Source organism: Drosophila simulans, chromosome 2L (genome assembly GCF_016746395.2).
Source record: "Drosophila simulans strain w501 chromosome 2L, Prin_Dsim_3.1, whole genome shotgun sequence".
NCBI lineage: Eukaryota > Metazoa > Arthropoda > Insecta > Diptera > Drosophilidae > Drosophila > Drosophila simulans.
Window position 1 is genome coordinate 4,487,151 of NC_052520.2, and position 24,593 is coordinate 4,511,743.

A 24,593-nucleotide genomic window follows, 5' to 3' on the forward strand; every position below is an offset into this window, starting at 1 on the left:
CATGTGTTAAACGACGGACTGGGTAAAGACTGCTTACGTTCTGCCTGGACCACATGGCAATGGCGATAGGGGTCGCCACTGTATCCAGGATAACAACTACAGCTGGGCACGTGATTGACTACTTGACATTGGGCATTGGGGGCACAACTTCCTGGGCAGGGATCTCGACAGTGTTGATTGAGGCAAGCCAAGTGGCTTGAGCAGTCCGAGTTAAGCACACATTCGGGTCGACATCCTTCATACGGGTTACCGTAATATTCCGGTAGACACTGGCACGAAGCAACCTCTCCACGCTCTCTGCAGACCGCATTGCTTCCGCACGGGTTCTGGTAGCATGGATTGATTTGCTCTCGCTGAATGGGCGGCCGGGCATAGCATCCCGTGTAAGGGTCTCCAATATAGTCCGCAACGCAAATGCACGAAGGCACGTGGCTGACAACTTGACAGGTGGCAGCGGTTCCACAAAGTCCAGAACAAGGATCCTTGCATTTCTGACCAATACAAGCCAGCTGAATCGGACACTCTGATGACGTTATGCACTCCGGTCGACAGTTGGGTGGTGTTCCTATGTAGTCCTTCAGGCACTTGCAAATGGCCTGTTCATTCTGATTTGTGCATTCTGCATTGGGTCCGCATGGCGATGGGTAGCATGGGTTGATCGGTTCCAGTTGGACTGGTGGTGGAGGCGGTAACCGATGGCACAGGAAGAAAGCATTGCCTGAGAAGCCTGCGGGACAACTACAGTGCGGCACATGTCGGATAACCTGGCATTGAGCGAACTGGCCGCAGGCTCCAGGACAAGGATCCCGGCACTGTTGGTTCAAGCATGCCAGATGTGGGGCACAGTCTGAGTTAATGGTGCACTCAGGACGACACTTTGGTGGAACACCAAAGAAGCCGGGTAGACAAGAACATACGGCTTGATCGTTAACCTCTCGGCATTGGGCATTGTTTCCGCACGGCGATGGTTGACAAGGGTTTAGGGGCACCACGGGTGAAGCTAAACAAAACAGGGAGTTGTTAAATAAGGTCTCCACAGTTGGTAGATTCTTAGTTTGGAACCTACATTGCACAAGGGTACACTGAACGAAAGCATTGCCCGTTGTTCCGGGTGGGCAATTACACGTGGGAATGTGATTGCGAACCTCGCAAACGGCTCCAATACCACACGCTCCGGGACAAGGATCGGTGCACTTGCTGCGCTGGCAGGCTTTGTCTCTGACGCAGTCCGTGTTGAGGACGCACTCAGGGCGGCAGCCCACGTAGGGGTTGCCATCAAAGTCGGGCAGACACGAGCACTGGCCTCCAGGGCTGCAGATTGCGTTGGAGCCACAAGGTGAGGGATTGCAGGCATCGCGAAGGGGCGGAGTCGGCGGTGGAGGGGTTCGTTGACAGCTGACGAAGGGATTGCCCTCATAACCTGATGGACAACTACAGATCGGCGTGTGGTTAATGACACTGCATTGGGCCTGCAGGCCACATGAACCGGGACATGGATCGCGACACTTTTCACTGATACACGCCAAATGGGAGGCGCAGTCCGGGTTTATTGCGCACTCCGGCCTGCAATTTGGAGGTGCTCCGTAGTAGCCAGGAAGGCACGAGCATATAGCCTGGTTGCCTTGAGCACGGCACTGTCCAAAGGCTCCGCAGGGGGAGGGGACACAGGGATCGCGGGGGGTCTCTTTGGGGGCATCGTGAGTAATTGCGGGTGCTGCGAAGGGTTTGGAGTTAGGAAAACTAAAGAAGGAATTCACCAAAAATTTAGTCTTACGAATCCGTTGGCAGCCACTAAGGGCATCACCCGTGAAACCAGGCAAGCAACTACAGTGAGGACTGTGATTTATCACCCGACACTGGGCACTATTGCCGCAGACACCGGGACAGGGATCGACACAGTGTTGTTGAACACAAGCCAGGGTCAAATCACATTCACTGGAGATGGTGCACTCGGGTCTACATGCAGGTGGGGATCCAATAAAGTCGGGCAGACACTTGCAAATTGCCTGGTTGTTCGATTCCCGACACTGAGAGTTTGGACCACAAGGTGACGGCTGACAAGGGCGGAAGGGAACTGGTTCAGGCAGGGCTGTCGGGATAAATACAGAATAAGCATCTGGTCCAATAATGTTTCTTTCCAGGGTTAGCTTACGATCACGCAGAACACTACAGTAAACGTAGGGATTTCCCTGATATCCCACATGGCAGTTGCATTGGGGCAAGTGTTCGCGCACTTGACATTCGGCGTTGGTACCACATGTTCCGGGACACGGATCGCGGCAATGCTGGTTGAGACAAGCCAAGTGGCTGGGGCAGTCCGAATTGAGAACGCACTCCGGTCGGCAGCCTTCATAGGGATTGCCATAGAATTCCGGAAGGCATTGACAGGCTCCGGCTCCATTTCTCTCAGAACAGAGTGCATTGGCTCCGCATGGACTGGGCACACATGGAGTTTGTGGCTCGGGAACATCTCGCACCACTTGACAGCTTACGAATGGATTGCCGGTTTGTCCAGCAAGACATGTGCACATGGGTGTATGGTTAATCACATAACATTCAGCATTGGAGCCACAGACACCTGGACAGGGATCTCGGCACTTCTGATTGAGGCAAGCCAGATTCGTGGGGCAATCCGAGTTCGATACGCATTCGGGTCGGCAGTTGGGTGGTGTTCCGATGAAGCCACTTAGACAACTGCATTGAGCATTGCTTCCCTGGACACGACATACCGCATTAGCTCCACATGGCGATGGCTGACAGGGATCAATGGGCTCATGCCTAATCGGTGGCGGCGGTGGCCGGTGACAAGCCGCAAATGGATTTCCCGTAAAGGAACCAATGCAATGGCAGTTCGGGCTGTGGTTTATGACCCGGCATTCGGCATTCAGGCCACAGACTCCGGGGCAAGGATCTCGGCAACGTCGTTGGAGGCAAGCCAGATGAAGTGGACACTCTGAATTACTAACGCACTCTGGCCGACATGAAGGTGGAACTCCGATGAAGTCCCGAAGACATGAGCACACTGCTTGTCCGTTGATATTGCGACACTGGGCATTTGGTCCGCATGGCGAAGGCTGACAAGGGTCTATAACATCGCGTACCGGAGCTGGTGGCAAGGGTCGGCATTGGCTGAATGCATTTCCAGTCATTCCCGGTGGACAATGACACATGGCTATATGTCTGTGCACCTCACATATGGCATTGGATCCGCAAGTTCCTGGACATGGATCGATGCACTTGTTTCTCACGCACGCCTTGTTCCAGTCGCATTCTGTGCTCAACACACATTCCGGACGACATCCAACTAGTGGGTTGCCCACAAATTCAGGCAGACAAGTACATTGTCCCTGATTGCAAACAGCATTGGGGCCACAAGTAATCAGATCGCATGGATCAATTATTTGAGGTGAGTCCCGAACAATTGGAGGTGGAACATGACAGGATGTAAAGGCATTGCCAATAAATCCAGGAGCACACTGACACGTCGGATTGTGATTAACAACTGTGCACTGCGCATTGAATCCACAGGCTCCAGGACATGGATCGCGACAACGCTGTTGTTGGCAGGACAAATGAGATGGACAGTCGGGGTTTATCGTACACTCGGGGCGACAGTTGGGCGGGGTGCCGAAATAGGAGGGCAGACAGCTGCACGTGGCGGTGCCCTGGTTATCCCGACACTCTTCATACTGGCCACAAGGCGAAGGAACACAGGGATTGCGGTATACATCCAACTGCGGTGGTCTCGGGGCTGGAAGTTAAGGGAAGGACGGGTAAACTAAAAGTTGCGCGCATCCTAGAGGTAATATCTTACGTGGCAGGGGTAAGCAGCGTGAGAAGGCATCGCCTGTGAATCCTGCACGACAACTACAAATAGGAGCATGCTGGATAACACGGCAATCGGCATTTGAGCCACACACACCGGGGCAGGGATCACTACACTTTTGCCTAATGCACGCCTTGTCATGAGGACACTCTGCACTGGTCACGCACTCAGGTCGACAATTGGGTGGAGCACCGACGTACTCGGGAAGACATGAGCAGATGGTCTGCTCGTTGTTTTCGAGGCACTGTGAGTTGGGGCCACACGGGGAGGGCTGGCAGGGATTGACATATTCTTTAAGGACAGCTAAAGGTATGAGAGAGGAATTGGTTACCATATGAACGCGGAGCAAACGAAACACACAACTCACGTTTCTCGGGAATTTGGCAATAGCGATATGGGTCACCAACAAAGCCATTCTGACAATGACAAGTTGGTAAGTGATTGATCACGCGACACAAAGCATTGAGGGCACAGACTCCTGGACAAGGATCGCGACACTTCTGCTGTTGACAAGCCTTGTTGGATGGACAGTCGTTATTCGTTACACACTCCGGCCGACATGTCTCGTATGGGTTTCCGTAGTATTCGGGAAGACATTGGCAAGAACCAACATGGCCCTCCTGGCGACATACAGCATTGGCTCCACAAGGATTAGGAGAGCATGGTTGAACGATCTCAGCCTGCTGAATCACTGGTACTTGGACACAGGAAGTGAATGGGTCACCAGTAAAACCTGGTAGACAGTAGCACATGGCAGTATGACTAATTACGTGGCAGTTGGCGTTGGAACCACAAGTTCCCGAGCAGGGATCGCGACATCTTTGGTTTAAACAGGCCTTGTCGAAGGAACATTCCGAATTGGTTATACACTCCGGGCGACAGTTGGGCGGAGTTCCAATGTAATCCGGCAGACAACTGCACTGCGCCTGATCGCCCACGGATGTGCACTTGGCATATGGACCACATGGCGAGGGCTGGCACGGATTCTTTGGAATCACCTCATCGCGTCGTACGGGTTCCGGGAAGCATCCCAAGAAGGGGTTTCCATTATGCTTTGGTGGACAACTGCAAATTGGTGCATGGTTCACAACGTGGCAAAGGGCATTAAAGCCACAAGTTCCTGGACACGGATCTATACAATGCTGCCTCTGGCACGCCAGTCTAGGCAGGCAATCTGAGTTATGCGTACACTCCGGTCGGCAATTTGGTGGGGTTCCAATGAAATCCTCAATACAGGAACACACCGCGTTGTTGTTGAATACACGACAGCGACTGTTCGGACCGCAGGGCGATGGGTAACACGGATCTGGTGGTGCCAGCGACACTGGCGGTGTTTCACATTGGATGAATGCATTGCCTGTCATACGCTCTGGGCAACGGCACATGGCAATGTGGTTAATCACATCGCAGATGGCATTCGGTGCACACGTTCCCGGACACGGATCCACACACTTATGGCGAACACAAGCACGATTTCGCGGACAATCCGCATTTAACACACATTCCGGTCGACAGCCGGTATAAGGATCTCCTTGGTACTCGGGTATACACGAACATTGACCATTTTGGCACACTGCATTGGGCCCACAGGGGGAAGGATTGCAGGGATCATCGAGAGCAACGGGTTTGGCTAGGGTTAAGGGTGTGTTTATACTTTGACCAATTACATGCACACTTTTATATTCTTACGTGGTGGCTGGGGTTCAGGGTGACAGTTGGAGAACGGATCACCCACATAGCCCACTGGGCACTGACAACTGGGCACGTGATTACGCACATGGCAAATGGCGTTGTAGGCACAGGAGCCAGGACAGGGATCCGCGCATCTTTGATTGATGCAGGCCAAACTTGACAGGCACTCTGAGCTTTGAGTGCACTCGGGTCGACAATTGGGTGGAACACCAAAGTAGTTGGGTATGCAGGAGCAGATGGCTTGACCTTGGGATTGTCTACATTGAGCATTAGCTCCGCAGGGAGATGGTTGGCATGGATCGCGTGCGTAGTCATGGACAATATGCGTAGGTGGAGCTGGACACATGTGGTAGATGATGATTAGAAATGAAGACTCAACCATCTTTTCGAGGTTTTCCACCTTTGAACACTTACGGGGAATTGGGTAGCATCGGGTAAATGGATCTCCTGTGTAACCCGCTTGACAAGAGCAGAGTGGAGCATGGTTAACCACCTGGCAATTGGCGGAGCTGCCGCAAGCACCAGGACAAGGATCCAGGCACTTGTGACGAACGCAGGCCTTGTCAAGATTACACTCAGAGGATACCGTACACTCCGGCCGACATCCCGGCGGAGTGCCCACAAATTCTGGCAAGCAAGAGCATGTGGCCACACCATTCTGTTCGCGGCACTGAGAGTTAGGCCCACAAGGAGAGGGTTGACAGGGGTTGACATATTCCCGAATGGCTGTAAAAGAGTATATGATGTGTAGAGGCATGTGTCGGGGCTTCAATAGTGAGGTGAGTGCTTACGTTTCGGTTCGATGTTACAATACCGATATGGGTCACCGACATAGCCACTGAGGCAGTTGCAAGTGGGCAGGTGATTGCGCACAAAGCATTCGGCATTTTGGCCGCAACTTCCGGGACAGGGATCCCGGCATTTTTGATTGACACAGGCCAGCTGAGAGGGGCAATCAGAGTCAAGTATACATTCAGGGCGACATCCTTCATAAGGATTGCCGAAGTACTCTGGTAGACACTGACACGATCCGACTCCATTCTGCTGACGACACTCGGCAAAGGCGCCGCAGGGATTGGGGTTGCACGGTTGCACTATTTCAATCGATTCTCTTTGGATGTGTGGTGCACAGCGGACGAAGGGATCGCCGCTGTAACCCGGCTGGCAGTAGCACATAGCACTGTGACTTATCACGCGGCAGACGGCATCAGTTCCGCAGAGACCCGGGCACGGATCCTTGCATCGATTATTCGTGCAGACGTGCACCTGACTGCATTCGGAATTGGAGACACATTCAGGTCGACAGTTGGGCGGAGTGCCAAAGAAATTGGACAGGCATGAGCAGGAGGGTGTTTCTCCTACACGGCGACATTCGCTGTTTGGACCACAAGGTGAGGGTTGGCAAGGATCTTTGGGTGTGATATCCCGCTGGGGCTCAACTATAGGTGGCGCATTATATAAAAGATGTCCTCTTAAAATGGTTATTTTAACTTACTAATCATATGACATTGGACAATGGGATTTCCCGTATAGCCGGGTCTGCAACTACAGAAAGGACTGTGGTTGACTGTTCGGCACTCGGCGTAGGCGCCACAAGCTCCAGGACAAGGATCGACGCAGCGCTGATTCTGGCACGCCAAGCTTGGGGAACAATCGTAGTTGGTGCTACACTCGGGTCGACACGAAGGAGGTACCCCAAAGTAGTTGGGAAGACAACTGCATACCGCTTGACCGTTCTGCTCCCGACATTCAGCATAGGAGCCGCATGGCGAGGGATTGCAAGGGTTACGGTATACATCAACTAAACAATGGGTAAGAAATGAGCTGGTATTCATGATATAAATGGAGTTAACCTACGCTGCACTGGAGTACATTGGACAAAAGCATTTCCGGTCATTCGATCGGGACAATGGCACATGGCAATGTGGTTGACCACATCGCAGATAGCATTGGTACCACAGGTTCCTGGACAAGGATCGGTACACTTCTGTTGTATACAGGCCAGATTTCGGGGACACTCCGAACTGAGAATACACTCGGGTCTGCAGGCCACATAGGGATCTCCCTGATAGTCGGCCACACATTTACACTCGCCCTGATTAGAACAGATGGCATTGCTGCCGCATGGACTGGGGTTGCACGGATCGCGCGGCTCTTCACGGGATGGTGGGGCTGCAAAAGGGTCCTGGTCTTAGTCCCAGATTTGGAATTATACACTGAAAACTCTTACGTGGTGCCGGGTGGCAGGCCAGGAATGCATCGCCCACATAGCCGCGTAGGCAAACGCAACTAGGAACGTGACTGATCACACGGCACTCGGTCTGTTGACCACAAGCACCAGGACAGGGATCACGGCAGCGTTCGCCAATGCAGGCCAAGTGGCTTGGGCACTCTGCATTAATGGTGCACTCGGGACGACAATGGGGCGGAGTACCGAAATAGTTTGGCAAACAAGAGCAAATCGCTTGGTTCTGTTGATTCCTGCACGACGCATACAGGCCACATGGTGAGGGGAGACAGGGATCGCGATAGGGAGCTACATCCCTCAAGGGTGGCGGTGCAACTGGCATCGAGTAAAGACGGTTAGGTTTGATCGTATACACACAAGACATTTTCTTTTTCTTACTTGTTGGTCGGGATACGCAGCGCACGAAGGGATCGCCTGTCATGGCGGTGGGACACCTACAAATTGGACTGTGGTTGCGTACCTCGCAGATTGCTTGCTGGCCACAAACACCGGGACAAGGATCAACGCATTTTTGATTGATGCACGCCCTGTTGGGGGCGCACTCTGAGCTCGAGGTGCATTGTGGCCGGCAGTTGGGTGGGGCTCCCTCAAATTCGGAACGGCAGGAGCATACTGCCTGTTCATTAACCTCGCGACAATTTGAGTTCGGGCCACAGGGGGACGGTTGACAGGGGTTCACATACTCATGGACAATAGCTAGTTATGGTTAGGAATACAATACAAAACAATGTTTGGAATTAGTAACTACATCCACTACTACAGCCATTAGTACGACTATGTGAATAATTGGAACTCGCTTACGTTCTGGCGGTTGGCTACAATAGCGGTACGGATCGCCAATGAATCCAGCGAAGCAGTTGCACATGGGTGTGTGGTTCACCACATTACACTCGGCATTCTGTCCACAGCTTCCGGGACAAGGATCACGGCACTTCTGCTGCTGACAAGCTCGGTTCGATGGGCAGTCCGAGTTCAAAACACACTCCGGTCGACAGCCTTCGTAGGGATTTCCGAAATAGTCTGTGAGACATTGGCAGGCTCCGGCTCCATTACGTTGTATGCACTCGGCATTGGCTCCGCAAGGTGACGGCTGGCAAGGATTAATGATCTCAACATCCTGCACAATGGGTTGACATTGTGTAAATGGATCTCCGGTCAAACCAGCATCACAAATGCACATTGCTGTGTGAGAGACGACGCGGCAAGTAGCACTTGAACCGCACAATCCAGGACAGGGATCGCGACACTTTTGATTGATACACGCCAGGTTCGAGGGACACTCTGAACTGGCCACGCATTCGGGTTTGCAATACGGCGGGGAGCCGACAAAATCAGCAAGGCATGTACATGTTGGTGTCTCACCAACGGCGCGACATTCAGAGTTCGGACCACAAGGTGACGGTCGGCACGGATCCTGTGGCACAATATCTTGACGTGGTGGCTCAATAATCTGCTGACAACCCACGAACGGATTGCCAGTGAACCTTGGCAAGCACGTACAGAAGGGATTGTGGTTAACCACACTGCACTGGGCATTACGGCCACATGAGCCGGGACAGGGATCACTGCACTTTTGGTTAACACATGCTAGGTGTGACAAACACTCCGAGTTTGACGTGCACTCCGGTCGACAGAGTGGCGGGGTTCCGATATATCCTGGCACACAGGAGCAAACAGCTTGCTGGTTGACTTCGCGGCACTGAGAGTTGGGTCCACACGGAGATGGTTGGCAAGGCTGGACAAGGACAGGGGCTGGAAGGAAATCGTTGAGTTGGGTATCGTTGGGCTTTGAACACGGCCTTGAGGGGAAATATTTACGTGGTGTGGGTTTACACTGCACGAATGCATTGCCATTATATCCATCCGGACAAGTGCACATGGGCACGTGGTTAAGGACAGTACAAATGGCATTGGGGGCACAGGTACCGGGGCAAGGATCGAAGCACTTGTTCCTCGAACAGGCAAGCTCACGTGAGCAATCCGCGCTGGTGATGCACTCGGGTCGGCAACCGCTGTAGGGATCGCCATGGTATTCGGGAATGCAAGTACATACTCCATTATTGCACTGAGCGTTTGGACCACAGGGTGAGGGATTGCATGGATCATCAAGCTTAACGGCTGTGGAAGGAGGAATGGTTTGAGTCCATTTCACACTTTTCGTACTGAGTCTTACGTGTTGGAGGCGGAGGTGGCAGGGGCTGACACTGACTAAATGGATCACCCGAGAATCCTGGGGGACAGGTGCAGCTAGGCGTGTGATTGATCACATTGCAAATGGCACCATAGCCGCAGGAGCCGGGGCAAGGGTCTCTACATTTCTCATTAATACACGCTTGGCTGCTAGGACATTCCGCGTTGATGCGACATTCCGGTCGGCAATTGGGAGGGGCTCCTATGTAGCCGACCAAACAAGAACAGGCGGGGGCATCTCCCTGGGATCGGCACTGGGAGTAGGGGCCGCAAGGAGTGGGCACACAAGGATCAACCGGCGTCTTTTGTACTGGTGTTGGTGGTACCGCTTTTGAAACATGAAAACAGTTAGGACTGGGGCCTACCATTTGGAAATGACAGGACTTACGGGGCTTGGGGAAACAGCGGAAAAAGGCGTCGCCGGTGTAACCGGCACGACATGAGCAAATCGGACTGTGGTTCACCACTCGACAGATCGCTTGATCTCCACAAGTGTTTGGACAAGGGTCAACACATTTCTGGTTCACACAGGCCTTGTCCGCCGGGCACTCTGAAGATATCGTACACTCAGGGCGACACACAGGCGGAGCTCCTACATATTCCGGAAGACACGAGCATATGGCTTGTTCATTCACCTCACGGCACTGAGAATTTGGACCACACGGCGATGGCTGGCAGGGATTGACATATTCCTTGACCGCTATAAGAGTAGGTAATCCGTGAAAGATTACAAAATTCGACGAAATCTGAGCATTAGTCTTACGTTCTGGCACACACGAGCGGTAAGGATCACCGGAATATCCCGATATACAGCTACAACTGGGTATATGGTTCAGGACATTGCAGAGAGCATTCTGACCGCAGGTTCCTGGACAGGGATCCTGACATTTTTGCTGTTGACAAGCCTTGTTCGATGGGCAGTCCGAATTAAGAACGCACTCAGGGCGACATCCCTCGTAAGGATTTCCGAAGTAATCTGGCAGGCACTGGCATGAGCCGGCATCTTGGCGGGAAGTACAGCGGGCATTGATTCCACAAGGACTGGGACTGCAGGGGTCCAGCTGGTCTAGTTCCTGAATTCTCTTTTCCTTACATAAAGTGAACGGATCACCTTCCATGCCTTCGGGGCAAACGCAGCTTGGCGTGTGTGAAAGGACACGGCATTCCGCAGATTGTCCACATAGCCCTGGGCAAGGATCGCGACACTTCTGCTGAATGCACGCCTGATTCGTGGGACACTCCGAGCTAGTCACGCATTCCGGCCTACAGTTAGGTGGAGCTCCAATGTACTCTGGCAGGCAAGTGCAAGAAGGTGAGTCGTTAACTTCACGACATTGGGAATACGGTCCGCAGGGTGATGGCAGGCATGTTTGCCGCGGTGGTGGAACCGGAGGTTCGACGATCTGCTGGCAACTCACAAACGGATTACCCGTGTAGCGCTCTAAGCAGCGACAGAATGGACTGTGGTTAGTCACATGACATTGGGCACCGCGACCACAGACGCCAGGACAGGGATCACTGCACTTCTGGTTGCGACACGCCAGGTTCAAGGGGCACTCCGAGTTTGTAGTGCATTCAGGTCGGCAGAATGGCGGACTTCCAATGAAGGACGTAATGCACGAGCAGATTGCTTGTTGATTAACAACGCGACACTGTGAGTTTGGTCCGCAGGGCGAGGGTTGGCACGGATTCTGTACGACGTCGAGCTCTGTAAGGTTGTCGAGTTTATGGTAACTGGGGATAGGGACTTTGGTCAAAATCTTCTTACTTGGAACTGGGCTGCACTGGATAAAGGCATTGCCTTGCATTCCCTCTAAACAGCGGCAGTTGGGTATATGGTTTAGAACCTCGCATATCGCATTGGTGCCACAAATACCGGGACAGGGATCAACACACTTGTGACGAACACAAGCTCGACTACGGTCACAATCCGTGTGCAGAACGCACTCTGGACGACATCCCGTGTATGGGTCACCATGGTATTCGGGCAGGCAAGAGCAAACTCCATTGTTGCATTGTGTATTAGAGCCACATGGTGATGGGTTGCAAGGATCCTCCGGTGGCAGTGGGTCTCGAACTGATTTATTAAAATGTAAGTTATGATTTTTGAACTTCAGCCTTGGTGGATAATGCATCTTACTTTTCTCGGGTATTGGCTGAGGGTTGCAAACGCTGAACGGGTCACCTATATAACCAGCGAGACAACTGCAGATTGGCGTGTGGTTGATGACACTGCACTGAGTGTTTAGACCACAAGAGCCAGGACAGGGGTCTCTGCATTTTTGATTAATACAGGCCTGATGACTGGGACACTCGGCATTGATGGAACATTCCGGGCGGCAATTGGGTGGAGTACCCAAATACTGCGGAAGGCAAGAGCAGGATGGCGTGCCGTGAATTTCGCGGCACTGGGAATTTGCTCCGCAGGGTGAAGGAACACAAGGGTCAAGGGGTTCACGTTCGACAACTGGAGGCGGAGCTGAAATTGATTTTATTTTATGGTATCGACAGGACCATTTATATTCGTGACTGGTTTCTTACGCGGCTGACGATAGCAACGGGTGAATGGATCACCAGTGAATCCACTTAGGCAAGTGCAAATGGGATTGTGGTTACGAACGCGACACTCGGCCTGCTGACCACAAACATTTGGACAAGGGTCCACACATTTGCGGTTCACACAAGCCTTGTCGGCGGCGCACTCCGAGCTACTGGTGCATTCCGGACGACAGGCAGGAGGACTGCCAATGAACTCTGGCAAGCAGGAACAAACTCCTTGCTCGTTTACTTCACGGCATTGCGAGTTTGGACCGCATGGAGACGGCTGACAAGGGTTCACATAGACGCGTTCAGCTGAAATAAGACCATCGATGGTAACGGTGTTCTTACGCAGAAGAAAATCTATCTTACGCGGCTCATTGACTGTGATGCGGCATATGCTGTACGGGTCACCGGTGTATCCAACCAAACAATTACAGGTGGCCAAGTGATTGACCACTTGGCACTCGGCGTTTTGGCCACAAGTGCCGGGACATGGGTCACGACATTTCTGGTTGACACATGCCTGATTCGAAGGGCAGTCAGAGTTCAGAACGCACTCGGGACGACAGCCATCATACGGATTTCCGAAGTAATCAGGCAGACACTGGCAGGATCCTGCCCCACCACGTTCCTCGCACTTGGCATTGACGCCGCAGGGACTGGGGTTGCAGGGCTGCAGAACCTCAGGAGGACTATCTCTTATTGGACTACACTGACTAAACGGATCTCCGGTGAAGCCACCGTCACACAAGCACATGGCACTATGACTGAACACCCGACAAATGGCATTTTGACCACATAATCCTGGGCAGGGGTCCACACATTTCTGGTTGATGCAAGCCTGGTTTGTGGGGCACTCCGAGTTGGATATACACTCGGGTCGGCAGTTCGGCGGTGCTCCCACAAATTCGGGCAGACATGAACAAGACGGCGAATCTCCAGAGACACGACATTCGGAGTTGGGACCACAAGGAGAAGGCTGGCAGGGATTCAGAGGTCTTTCATCGCGTATAACTGGAAGAACTTCATACTTGAGCATGGGCCGTATATAAAAACTATGATGTCTTACTTAGCTGCTGACAGCTCACGAAAGGATTTCCGGACATGCCAGTGGGGCAGCTGCAGAAGGGGCGGTGATTGACGACGTTGCACAGAGCATTAAAGCCACATGTACCAGGACACGGGTCGCGACACTTCATATTCTGGCAGTCTTGATCGGCAGGACAGTCAGAGTTGGTTACACATTCCGGCCGACATTGCGGCGGACTGCCCACGTAGTTAGTCAGACAGGAGCAGACCGCAGTTTGTTGCACCACGCGGCACTGGCTATTCGGGCCACATGGCGACGGCTGGCAGGGATTTTGAATCTTGGCAGGCGGCACGGGTCGACACTCGAAAAAGGCATTGCCGGACATTTGCTCTGGACAACGGCAAATGGGGATATGGTTGTTGACCTCGCACAAGGCGTTTACCCCACAAGTTCCAGGACAGGGATCGATGCACTTGTTGCGCACACAGGCCCGATCCCTTGGGCAATCGGTGTTAAGCACACATTCAGGACGACAGGAGACGTATGGATCCCCTTGGTATTCAGGTATACAAGAGCATTGACCATTTCGGCACTGAGCGTTAGCTCCGCAAGGCGATGGATTGCAAGGATCGTCGGCAACTGGTGGCGCTGGGGCTAGAAAGGTAAAAATCATGGGAGGGGGTAAACAATCACCCGATCTGTAAGATCTGTTGAGACACCTACGTTCTGGAGGTTTGGGGTTGCAGTTGGTAAATGGATTTCCTATATAACCATCGATGCAGGCGCACAGTGGCGTATGATTGATGACACTGCAAACAGCGTTTTGACCGCAGGCTCCTGGGCAGGGATCGCGACACTTTTGGTTGATACACGCCAGCTGACTGGGACACTCGGAGTTGATAGTGCACTCGGGACGACAATTTGGTGCCTGGCCAATGAAATTAGCCAGACAGGAACAGGCAGGCACACCATTGATATTACGGCACTCGGAGTTGGGACCACAGGGTGTTGGTATACAGGGATCCCTTAAAGGTTCATCCTTGGTCTCAATAATCGGCGCTACGGTACGGAAGGGTTTACTATGTTTTACCTCTGGGTAATAGAAGTTGGGCTTACGTGGAATAAGGAAACATCTAGTAAAGGCGTCGCCTGTATAGCCGCTAATGCAACTGCAAATAGGGCTGTGGTTTCGGACCCTACATATAGCATTATTCCCGCATGTATCTGCTGCACAAGGATCCACACATTTCTGATTAACACAGGCCCTATCAGCAGGACACTCCGAGGATATGGTACACTCGGGCCGGCAGGATGGTGGAGTTCCTACGAACAGGGGCAGGCAAGAGCAAACCGCCTGCTCATTCGAAACGCGGCACTGGGAGTTGGGGCCACAAGGAGTCGGCTGACATGGATTTACATACTCGTTTTGTGGTGCTAAAATGGGGCGCTTGAGTAGGGGAAAAGTATTTGTGGTTGATTCCGGCTTACGTTCTGGCAGTCGATTACATTGACGGTATGGGTCACCCACATATCCGGTCAGGCAAGTACAGGTTGGCAAATGGTTCACCACTTGACAGTTGGCATTAAGTCCACATGTTCCTGGGCAGGGGTCCTGGCATCTCAGCTGTTGACAAGCCCGGTTGGACGGACAGTCCGAGTCAAGCATGCACTCCGGGCGACAGCCTTCGTAAGGATCTCCAAAGTATTGTGGCAGGCACTGGCAGGATCCTACTCCGTTGCGATCGCGGCACACAGCATTCGGGCCACAAGGACTCGGGCTGCACGGGGTGCGGATTTCATTTTCATATGCGATCTCCGGTTTGCATTGCACGAACGGATCTCCGTTGAAGCCCTGCTGGCAAATACATTGCACGGCGTGGCTAACCACAAAGCACTCGGCATTCAGGCCACAGCGTCCTGGACATGGGTCGACACACTTCTGGTTCACACAGGCCATTTGACTGGAACAATCCGAGCTGGTCACACACTCTGGGCGGCAGTTTGGCGGGCGTCCAATATAGGTCTCCAGACAGGAACAGGCCGGGGCCTCACCAACTGGGCGACACTGGGAATAAGGTCCACAGGGAGATGGGCGACAGGGATCAACGGGCACAACATCACGAACGGGAGGTTCAACTGGGAAAGGTAACTCTTGTAAAGAAGACTCTTTTTCCGGCATAGTGGTCTTACTCTGGGGCTGGCAACGAATAAATGGATTACCCGTAAACCTCTCAGGACATGTGCAGAAGGGGCTATGGCTGACAACAGCGCAATTAGCACCCACTCCACATGTTCCGGGGCAGGGATCTCCACACCGTTGATTCAGGCAAGCTTGAGTGGGTGCACACTCCGAATTCGAGGTGCACTCGGGTCGGCAGGATGGCGGAGCTCCAATGAAGCTTGGCAGGCACGTACACACTGCTTGCTGATTAACCTCTCGGCACTGCGAGTTTGGACCACAAGGTGATGGTCGGCAGGGATTAGATACTGTAACTATGGGGGCAAGTGTTAGAGGAGCTTTTGAGGAGGGTAACCACATCGACGTACTCTGCACAGGAGAGCAGCGGATGAATGCGCTGCCAGCGGTGCGTTCGGGACATCTGCACATGGGTATGTGATTGATGACATCGCAAATGGCATTCTCGCCACAAGTTCCTGGACAAGGGTTTACGCACTTGCTGCTACGGCAAGCCTTGTCCCTGGGACAGTCTGAATTGAGAACGCACTCGGGACGGCAACCAGAGTAGGGATCGCCATGGAATTCGGCCAGACACGTGCAGATTCCTGCGTTGCATTGGGCATTCGGTCCACAAGGTGATGGGTTGCAAGGATCCACATATTCGCCTAATAATTCAGTTTTTTTGTTTAGCTGCAACAACATGTTCGGATATTTTTCCAATTTCTTACTTTGTGTGGGCTCTGGCGGCGGCGCTGGACGACAACTGGAGAACGGATCACCCGTAAAGCCAGCGGGACAGACGCAAATTGGCGTGTGGTTAACAACACTACACTCGGCGGCATAGCCACAAGAACCAGGACAGGGATCTATACACTTCTCCCGTATGCAAGCGAGATTTGAGGGACATTCTGCACTGATTGTGCACTCGGGCCTACAGTTGGGCGGTGCCCCCAAGAAGTCTGGGAGACAGGTACAGGAAGGCACCCCTTGTACATTGCGGCATTGACTATTCAATCCGCAGGGCGATGGCAGGCATGGATCACGCTCAACTCGTTCGATCACAGGAGGCGGAGCTAGGTTGAATATAACATTTACAGGATGTTCGATGCGAAAAAGAATCAATCTCTTACGTGGCAGGGGATAACAACGGGTAAAGGAATCACCGGTAAAACCTTGACGACACTGACACAGAGGACTATGATTACGAACCCGGCACTCGGCATTGATGCCACAAGTGCCTGGACACGGATCCTGACAACGTTGACTGATGCAAGCTTTATCTGTGGGACACTCTGTGCTCAGCACACACTCCGGTCGGCAGTTGGGTGGCAGACCGATGTAGAGCTCCAGGCAGGAGCACACGGCCTGATCGTTCAGTTCGCGGCACTGGGAGTTGGGACCACAAGGTGAGGGGCGGCAGGGTTGAGATGGTTCTGTCACTCGGGCAGGGACTAGAAAGGGTCGAAGGTCAGGGACGAAAACAAGATGCTTTCAAGTGGGTTATCTTACGCTGGGGTGGTTCCACGTGGCAGTAGCGGTACGGATCACCGGTGTATCCAACGCGGCATGTACAGGTGGGCAGATGGTTTGTGACACTGCAGTCCGCATTGCTGCCGCAGGTACCTGGGCAGGGATCGCGACACTTCTGCTGTTGGCAAGCCTTATTGGAGGCGCAGTCCGAGTGGCGTACGCACTCCGGACGACACGACTGATACGGGTCACCAAAGTGATCGGGCAGGCACTGGCAGGAACCGATGCCATTTCTTTCGCGGCACACAGCATTCGAGCCACAGGGATTCGGTTCGCAGGGAGTCACTTGCTCATTGACAATGCGTTCTATGGGCGGGTAAACGGATTTAATCCGAAAAGAGAGGGATAGAAATGTGGACAGGTATTTTCATTAATTTGATCTTGAGTGAAACGGGTTTAGTAGAATACAACACACCTGGCGTTGGTTTTTTGTCAGCTGATTAATCCGATTGCAGTTGTGGTATTATTGTGGCAGATTAGAGTACAAGTACGAGTTAGGTGTTGGCATTAATCGCTCCATTCGAAGGATATTGCGGTTCAGGTGCAGCGGTTCGTAAACCGCACTATTTAGTTTTGTTAAACTCGGTGTGCTAAGTGCGTTGGCAGTGTTTTGTGAGTGCAATGTGCCAAGTGAATTGGCTTGGAGTTATGTTTTTGTGTCGTAAGTAAAACAAGTGTTCTTTTGCGAGGTTATATCATTTCATTTATTGCTTTTTGTTAAACAATACGCTACAGTTTTGTTAAATCATTTTAATTTGCTAATTAATTGCTAACGCGCTTTTTTTTTTCTTTGGTCTACGACTAGTATTTGGTTAATTTCTTTGGCGATCCTAAGGCAGAATTTTGGTTGGGGGTCAGGGTCAACAACAACAACAACGCAGTACTCAATTTCGGGTAGTAGGGTTAGGGTTTCCATTCAATTTGGTGTAGTAAGCGATTGGAGAGACATGGTCATTTGAGGTATCATGGCCAAATATCAAATTAGGTAAAAGCATTTCACGGGAATTATCCCCCAAATCGAATACAGCAGGGACGCGAGGTAATACGTTTTGAGGCAGCAACGATAACGACAAGGGTTAAGGCAATCAATTTTAGGGCAACAACGATATCATCAGGGGTTAAAGGCAAAAATCAAGGCGGGTGATTTGGTGTAAAGGCATTAAAGGTTGTTTGTATATAAGGAAGCAATAAGGCGTGGCAAGTTTGCATATTGTAATTAAGGCATTAGGGGCAATAAAAGCAAATAAATAATTGATTAAAACTAATCAAAATCTTTGACTTTCCCAGCACACAGACACTTCCAATGGCACATCCGCTCAGACAACTCGTACAGAGTGTGTGCCAAATTGAAATTTGCATTTCGCAACTCGAGTGCAGTGTGATTTTGTGTATAAAAACATTGCCGGAACACACTCATTAATTTGCAATGCATTGTGCCTGTGCGTGCGATAATCATAGATTTTAATGGATGTAAATTGTGGTATAAAAAAGCTGCCTAATAACACATTAGAACAAATCACGCGGTTGAAGTGAAACACAGGTGCAAACAAATAGTGCAAAACAAGAAGGAAACAATTGCAACGATTGCAATTGCTTTTCAGTGATGATTGTTCTTTTATTCTAATGTGCGTTTACCGAATGTGAAACTTTCATTTGAAAGGATTTTAGATTAAGGGTAACAGGGGAATTTCACTGAGATTTAAAGAATTTTTTTGATGGGCCAATACTGAGATATCTTCTATAGTTTCACATTCTTTTTACTCTTTCAAGACGCAAACAATTGTTTTGGCTGTGCGGCATTTTTGTTTGATTTTTAATAATAGCAAGTGTTTTACTGGGCGCCCAGTAGCAACCAAAACCACAAATTAGGTTTTTATAAGCTGGTTTACGTCTTGACCTAACCACTAAGCAAATGAAAACGGGGTCCTACCTTGCTCCTTCTGACAGCCAGTAAACGGATCTCCAGTATAGCCCACATCGCATGTGCAGATGGGTTGATGATTGGCCACATTGCAGCGGGCATTAAATCCACAGGCATTCACGCAGGGATCCGAGCACTTCTGGCGGATACAGGCCTTGGTTGGCGGACATTCCGGATTGATGGAGCACTCGGGTCGACAGCTTGGTGGCGTTCCAATGAAGGTGGCCGCACACGAGCAGGCTGCGTTTCCATTCAGCACCTTGCACTCGGAATTGGGTCCGCAAGGAGATGGCTGGCAAGGATTATCTGGCGTCGGCTGTGGTTTTCGTTCCTCCTGATAGCATCGGGTGAACGGATCGCCAGTGTAGCCTGTGTTGCATGAGCAAGACGGGTTGTGGTTGATCACCTGGCAGCGAGCAAATTGCCCACAGGCTCCGGGGCAAGGATCCACGCACTTCCTGTTCACACAGGCAGTGTGCAAAGAGCACTCGGAGCTGACAATGCACTCCGGTTTGCAGGCGGGCGGTGAGCCCAGCATTCCCGGTTGACAGGCGCAGACAGGTCCTTGTCCGGATATGTGGCACAAGCTGTTGGGTCCGCATGGGTTTGGTTGGCATGGATCCTTGGCCACTGGCGTCTCGTGGCGGCAGTGAACAAACGGATCGCCCGTGTAGCCCTGCAGGCAACTGCAAATCGGTATGTGGTTGGAAACATCACACTGCGAGTTCTGCCCACATACTCCTGGGCAAGGATCAACACACTTTTTGTTTAAGCAAGCCTTGGTAGGTGCGCAATCTGTACTCAATGTACACTCTGGGCGACAGCCGGTGTAGGGATCTCCCTGGTAGTCCGCGAGGCAGCTACAGATGCCGTTTCGGCACTCCGCATTCGATCCGCATGGCTGCAGATCACAAGGATCCTGTGTGAGTGGGGGTGACTTTGTGGTCTCTTCGACGAACTCGAAGCAACGAACAAACGGATCACCAGTGAATCCTCCACGGCAGGTGCAGATGGCCAGGTGGTTCTGAACACGGCATTCGGAGTCAACTCCGCAGGATCCATCACAAGGATCTCGGCACTTCTCAGCAATGCAAGCTTGGTCCGGAGAACAATCCGTGTTCACAACACATTCGGGTCGGCAGTTGGGTGGTGCTCCTATAAAGTTGGGCAGGCAAGAGCACGAGGCCTGATCGTCACGTACTCTGCATTCCGAGTTCAATCCACATGGCGATGGTTGACATGGTCTCCTAATGGGCTCATCCTTGGGTCCTGGTGGCGGCGGTGGGGGAGCTGGGTAGCAGCGAGCAAATGGATCACCAGTCATGTCCAGAGGACAACTGCAGATGGGATTATGGTTGATCACTTCACACTTGGCATTCAGGCCACACGTCTTGGCGCAAGGATTTGCGCAACGGAACTTGTGGCACGCCCTATTCGAAGGACACTCGGCATTGACCGTGCACTCTGGTTTGCAATTTGGTGGGGCTCCAATGAATGTATCCAAGCATGAGCAAACGGCTAAGCCATTTGCCACCCTGCATTTGCTATTGGCTCCGCAAGGAGATGGAATGCAAGGATCCGAAACTGGTGGTGGAGTTGTGACCTCAACTCGGCGACAACTGGCGAACGGATCTCCAGTATAGCCATCGTTGCAGACACAGTTGGGCACGTGGTTCACAGCATAGCACTGAGCGTTCAATCCACAGATGCCTGGACAAGGATCCTGGCACTTGTTGCGGATGCACGTCTTGTCCGTGGGACAATCTGAGCTCAGTACGCACTCGGGACGACAACCCTCGTACGGGTTACCCTGGTATTCATCGATACATTTGCAGGCAGCGGCTCCGTTACGTTCAATGCACTCGGCATTTGGACCACATGGCGATGGCTGGCAAGGCTTCGGTGGCTCCTCTTGCTGCGGCACACACTGAACGAAAGCGTTGCCGGCGTATCCCGTTGGACAAGAGCAGGACACAGCGTGTCCAATGACACGACACTCGGCATTGGTTCCGCATGATTCTGGGCATGGGTTGCTGCATTTGTTGTTGATACACGCCTGTGTAGATTGACAGTCCGGATTGATTATGCACTCGGGTCGACAGTTGGGCGGCGAGCCAAAGAATTCTGGTTGGCATTGGCAGACGGGGCCGTTCCTATCATTCTTGCAGATCGAGTTGGGTCCACAGGGGGATGGCACGCAAGGATCTTGAGGAGGTGACTTTACATCTGGAACAGCAATCGGTGGCAGGACAACGCATTGCTTGAACGGATCTCCAGTTCGGCCAGGTGGGCAGCCACAAATCGGGCTATGATTGATGACCTCACAGCGGGCCTCCAGACCACAAGCAGCGGCGCATGGATCTACGCACTTCTTGTTGACACAAGCTTGTAAGGCGGAGCACTCGCTGGACACCACACACTCGGGACGGCACTGGGGTGGTGCTCCGATATAACCTTCCAGGCAAGAGCAAACCGCATGTCCGTTAACGTCGCGACACTGACTGTTGGCACCGCATGGCGATGGGGAGCAGGCCTCAATAATAGGATCCTCCACGACGGGTTTCACACGGCAGTTGACGAACGGGTCACCTTCGTAACCCTTGACGCACGAGCACACCGGAATGTGGTTCATCACCTCGCACACGGCATTGGTACCGCAGATTCCTGGACAGGGATCCACACAGCGGTTTCGCATACAGGCCTTGTCCCTAGGACAGTCCGCGGAGAGCGTGCATTCCGGACGACATCCCTCGTAGGCATTGCCTTGGTAGTTATTTTGGCAGCGGCACTCTCCGGCAAAGCAATCCGCATTTTGTCCGCACGGGCTCGGGTTGCACGGGTCATTCGGGAGTGGAGGAGATCTCTCTTCTTCCTTCTTGGTGCAACGCACAAACGGATCTCCCTCGTAGCCCTCAATGCAGTTGCAAATGGGCAGGTGATTGAGCACATGGCACTTGGCCTCAAATCCGCACGATCCAGAGCATGGATCTGCGCACTTTTGGTTTATGCATGCCTCTGTGGGTCCACATTCCGAGTTCAAGACGCACTCCGGGCGACAGCGGGGCGGAGCCCCGATGAAGTTCGGTAGGCAGGAGCATGCCGGACTATTGCCCACGATCTGGCACTTGGCATTGGGTCCACAAGGCGAAGGCACACAGGATGCTGGAGCCGGCGACGGTGTTGTATTGTCATTGGTGATTGCTAAAGAAATGATTATATATGATTTAGGTATGAAAAATTACAGTTCCTTAATTTGTATAAATACAGCTTAATTTTTGCTAATTACTAGTCCTATATTTAATCACTTACCAACTCTAGTGCACTCAACGAAAGGATCTCCAGTCATTGTTCGGGGACACGTGCAGATGGGGCTGTGGTTTTTGGTGGTGCAGATGGCCCGGATGCCGCAGGTATGCTGACAGGGATCAACGCACTTTTTGTGTACGCATGCTTTTTCCGGAGCACATTCCGCACTGACCACGCATTCCGGTTTGCAGTTGGGTGGCTGGTTGATGAATCCTGCCTGGCAGGAACACACTGCCTGGTTGTTCATGGCCCGACAATTGCTGTTGGGTCCACATGGAGATGGATTGCATGGGTTGAGCGGAGGACGCGGTGTGACCGGCACGGGTTTGCAGCTGAAGAACGGATCTCCAGTGTATCCAGGCGGGCAGTCACAAGTGGGCACATGTTTGTCGACTGTGCAAATGGCATAGTCTCCGCAGATATTGTTGCATGGATCGACGCACTTGAATCGAGAGCAGGCCTGGACAGCAGTACAGTCATCGTTATTCTCGCACTCTCGTCGGCATCCTCGTTGGGCATCGTACGGATTACCCTCGAATCCATCGTGACAGTAGCAAGCTCCAGCTCCATTCCTTTCCCGACACTCGGCATGAGGACCACATGGTGATGGCTCGCAGGGCGAGGATGGTGACTCGGTAGGCGTCACAGCTGGAATCAGCTGACAACCAAAGAGTGGCTCTCCCTCGTATCCATCGGCGCAGGAGCATACAGCATTGTGCTGCACCACCTGGCAGATGGCGTTGCTACCACACGAACCGGGGCATGGATCCACGCAGCGCTCCTGCTGACAGGAAAGATGGTTCTGGCACTCGTCATTGTTTGTGCATTCCGGTCGGCAAGTGGGAGGGCGTCCAATATAGCCAGCGTTACAGGAACATGCTGCCTGGTTTCCAATCTGTCGACAAACAGAGTTGGGTCCACATGGGGACGGCACACACGGGTTCTCCACGTTCTTGACTTCGGGCATGGGCTCACATCCCGATATCGGATCACCTGTCATGCCAGGCTGGCAGGTACAGATGGGGTTGTGGTTGACCACTTGGCATTTAGCATTATTGCCGCACGATCCTCGACAAGGATCCTCGCACTTCTGGTTAATGCAAGCCCTGTTTTGTGGACACTCCGAGCTCACCACACATTCCGGCTTGCAGCTAGGCGGTGCTCCAATGTAGCCCTCCAAGCAGCTGCACACCGCATGACTGTTGGTGTCCAAGCACTGGCTGTACGGTCCGCAGGGTGATGGCTTGCATGGCTCCGGTCGAATGGTGACCACCTCGATCAACGAGCACGAGCGATGCGGATCTCCAGTGTAGCCATCGAAACAGTTGCAGTTCGGTCCGTGATTCAAAACTCTGCATTCAGCGTTAATGCCGCAGGCTCCGGGACATGGATCCTGGCACTTGTTGTTGATACAGGCACGCGAGCGGTCGCAGTCGTCGTTCTGGACACATTCCGGTCGGCAACCACTGTACGGATCACCAAAGTACTCGGGCAGGCAGGCGCAAGAGCCAGCTCCATTGCGCTCCCGGCAGATGGCATTTGCTCCGCAGGGGCTAGGATTGCAGGGATTTCTCGTCTCGTCCGGCGGGGCAACTAGAGAGAAGATGGGAGAATTGGATATGTAAATTAGTAGGGAATCGCAGATTCGTTAGCAGGTAGGGATATATTACTTTGCTGTACGATCGCACAGCCTGAGAAAGGATCTCCGGTGTAACCTGGCACACACTCGCATGCCGGTCGGTGCTTGATGACCGTGCACACGGAGTGCAGGCCGCAAGCACCGATGCATGGGTTCGAGCAGCGCTGGTTCACACAGGCCAGGTTTGCCGGACAGTCGGCACTACTGAGGCACTCGGGCCGGCAGTTTGGCGGACGTCCCAGATAGTCGGGCAAACAGGAGCATGCAGGCGAACCACGGACATCGAGGCATTTCGAGTTGGGTCCACATGGTGATGGGATGCAGGGATTACCAGACTTTTCGGTGGGTGGGGGCTCCACTACATGCCATATAGCCGTGCCAGATAGTTGAAGTAGTACATAGCACATTCAAACAAACATTTACATAGGTTCATAGGATAGTAGAGTTGGATAGTGGTTTTACAAAGTGTACATAAAATAAACATAATAAGA

The 24,593-nt window shown here is 52.4% G+C and overlaps 1 protein-coding gene across 6 annotated transcripts in view; it reads right to left on the reverse strand.

The window, feature by feature from the left end:
- LOC6730979 overlaps positions 1-24,593 on the reverse strand; it is a 96,101-nt gene that overhangs the window by 18,732 nt on the left and 52,776 nt on the right. For 4 of the 6 annotated variants that reach the window (XM_039292917.2, XM_039292916.2, XM_039292888.2 and 1 more), the window contains exons 32-34: positions 24,134-24,460; positions 22,467-24,056; positions 19,167-22,358 (exon numbers count right to left, since the gene is read on the reverse strand). The exons of 1 other annotated variant lie outside the window; for it this stretch is intronic. In XM_039292917.2, the coding sequence (XP_039148851.1) occupies positions 19,167-22,358; positions 22,467-24,056; positions 24,134-24,460 (5,109 nt within the window). Of the gene's footprint in view, positions 1-37; positions 1,001-1,066; positions 1,715-1,774; positions 2,090-2,152; positions 3,752-3,814; positions 4,130-4,193; positions 5,457-5,515; positions 5,855-5,932; positions 6,245-6,309; positions 6,958-7,013; positions 7,320-7,375; positions 7,691-7,748; positions 8,082-8,144; positions 8,463-8,567; positions 9,519-9,584; positions 9,885-9,939; positions 10,285-10,344; positions 10,657-10,719; positions 11,665-11,724; positions 12,034-12,096; positions 12,436-12,497; positions 12,810-12,866; positions 13,512-13,566; positions 14,182-14,250; positions 14,587-14,643; positions 14,962-15,015; positions 15,664-15,717; positions 16,021-16,074; positions 16,372-16,434; positions 16,780-16,836; positions 17,158-17,215; positions 17,543-19,166; positions 22,359-22,466; positions 24,057-24,133; positions 24,461-24,593 lie in introns of all 6 variants that reach the window. One more of the 6 variants, XM_039292872.2, reaches the window with a different exon arrangement.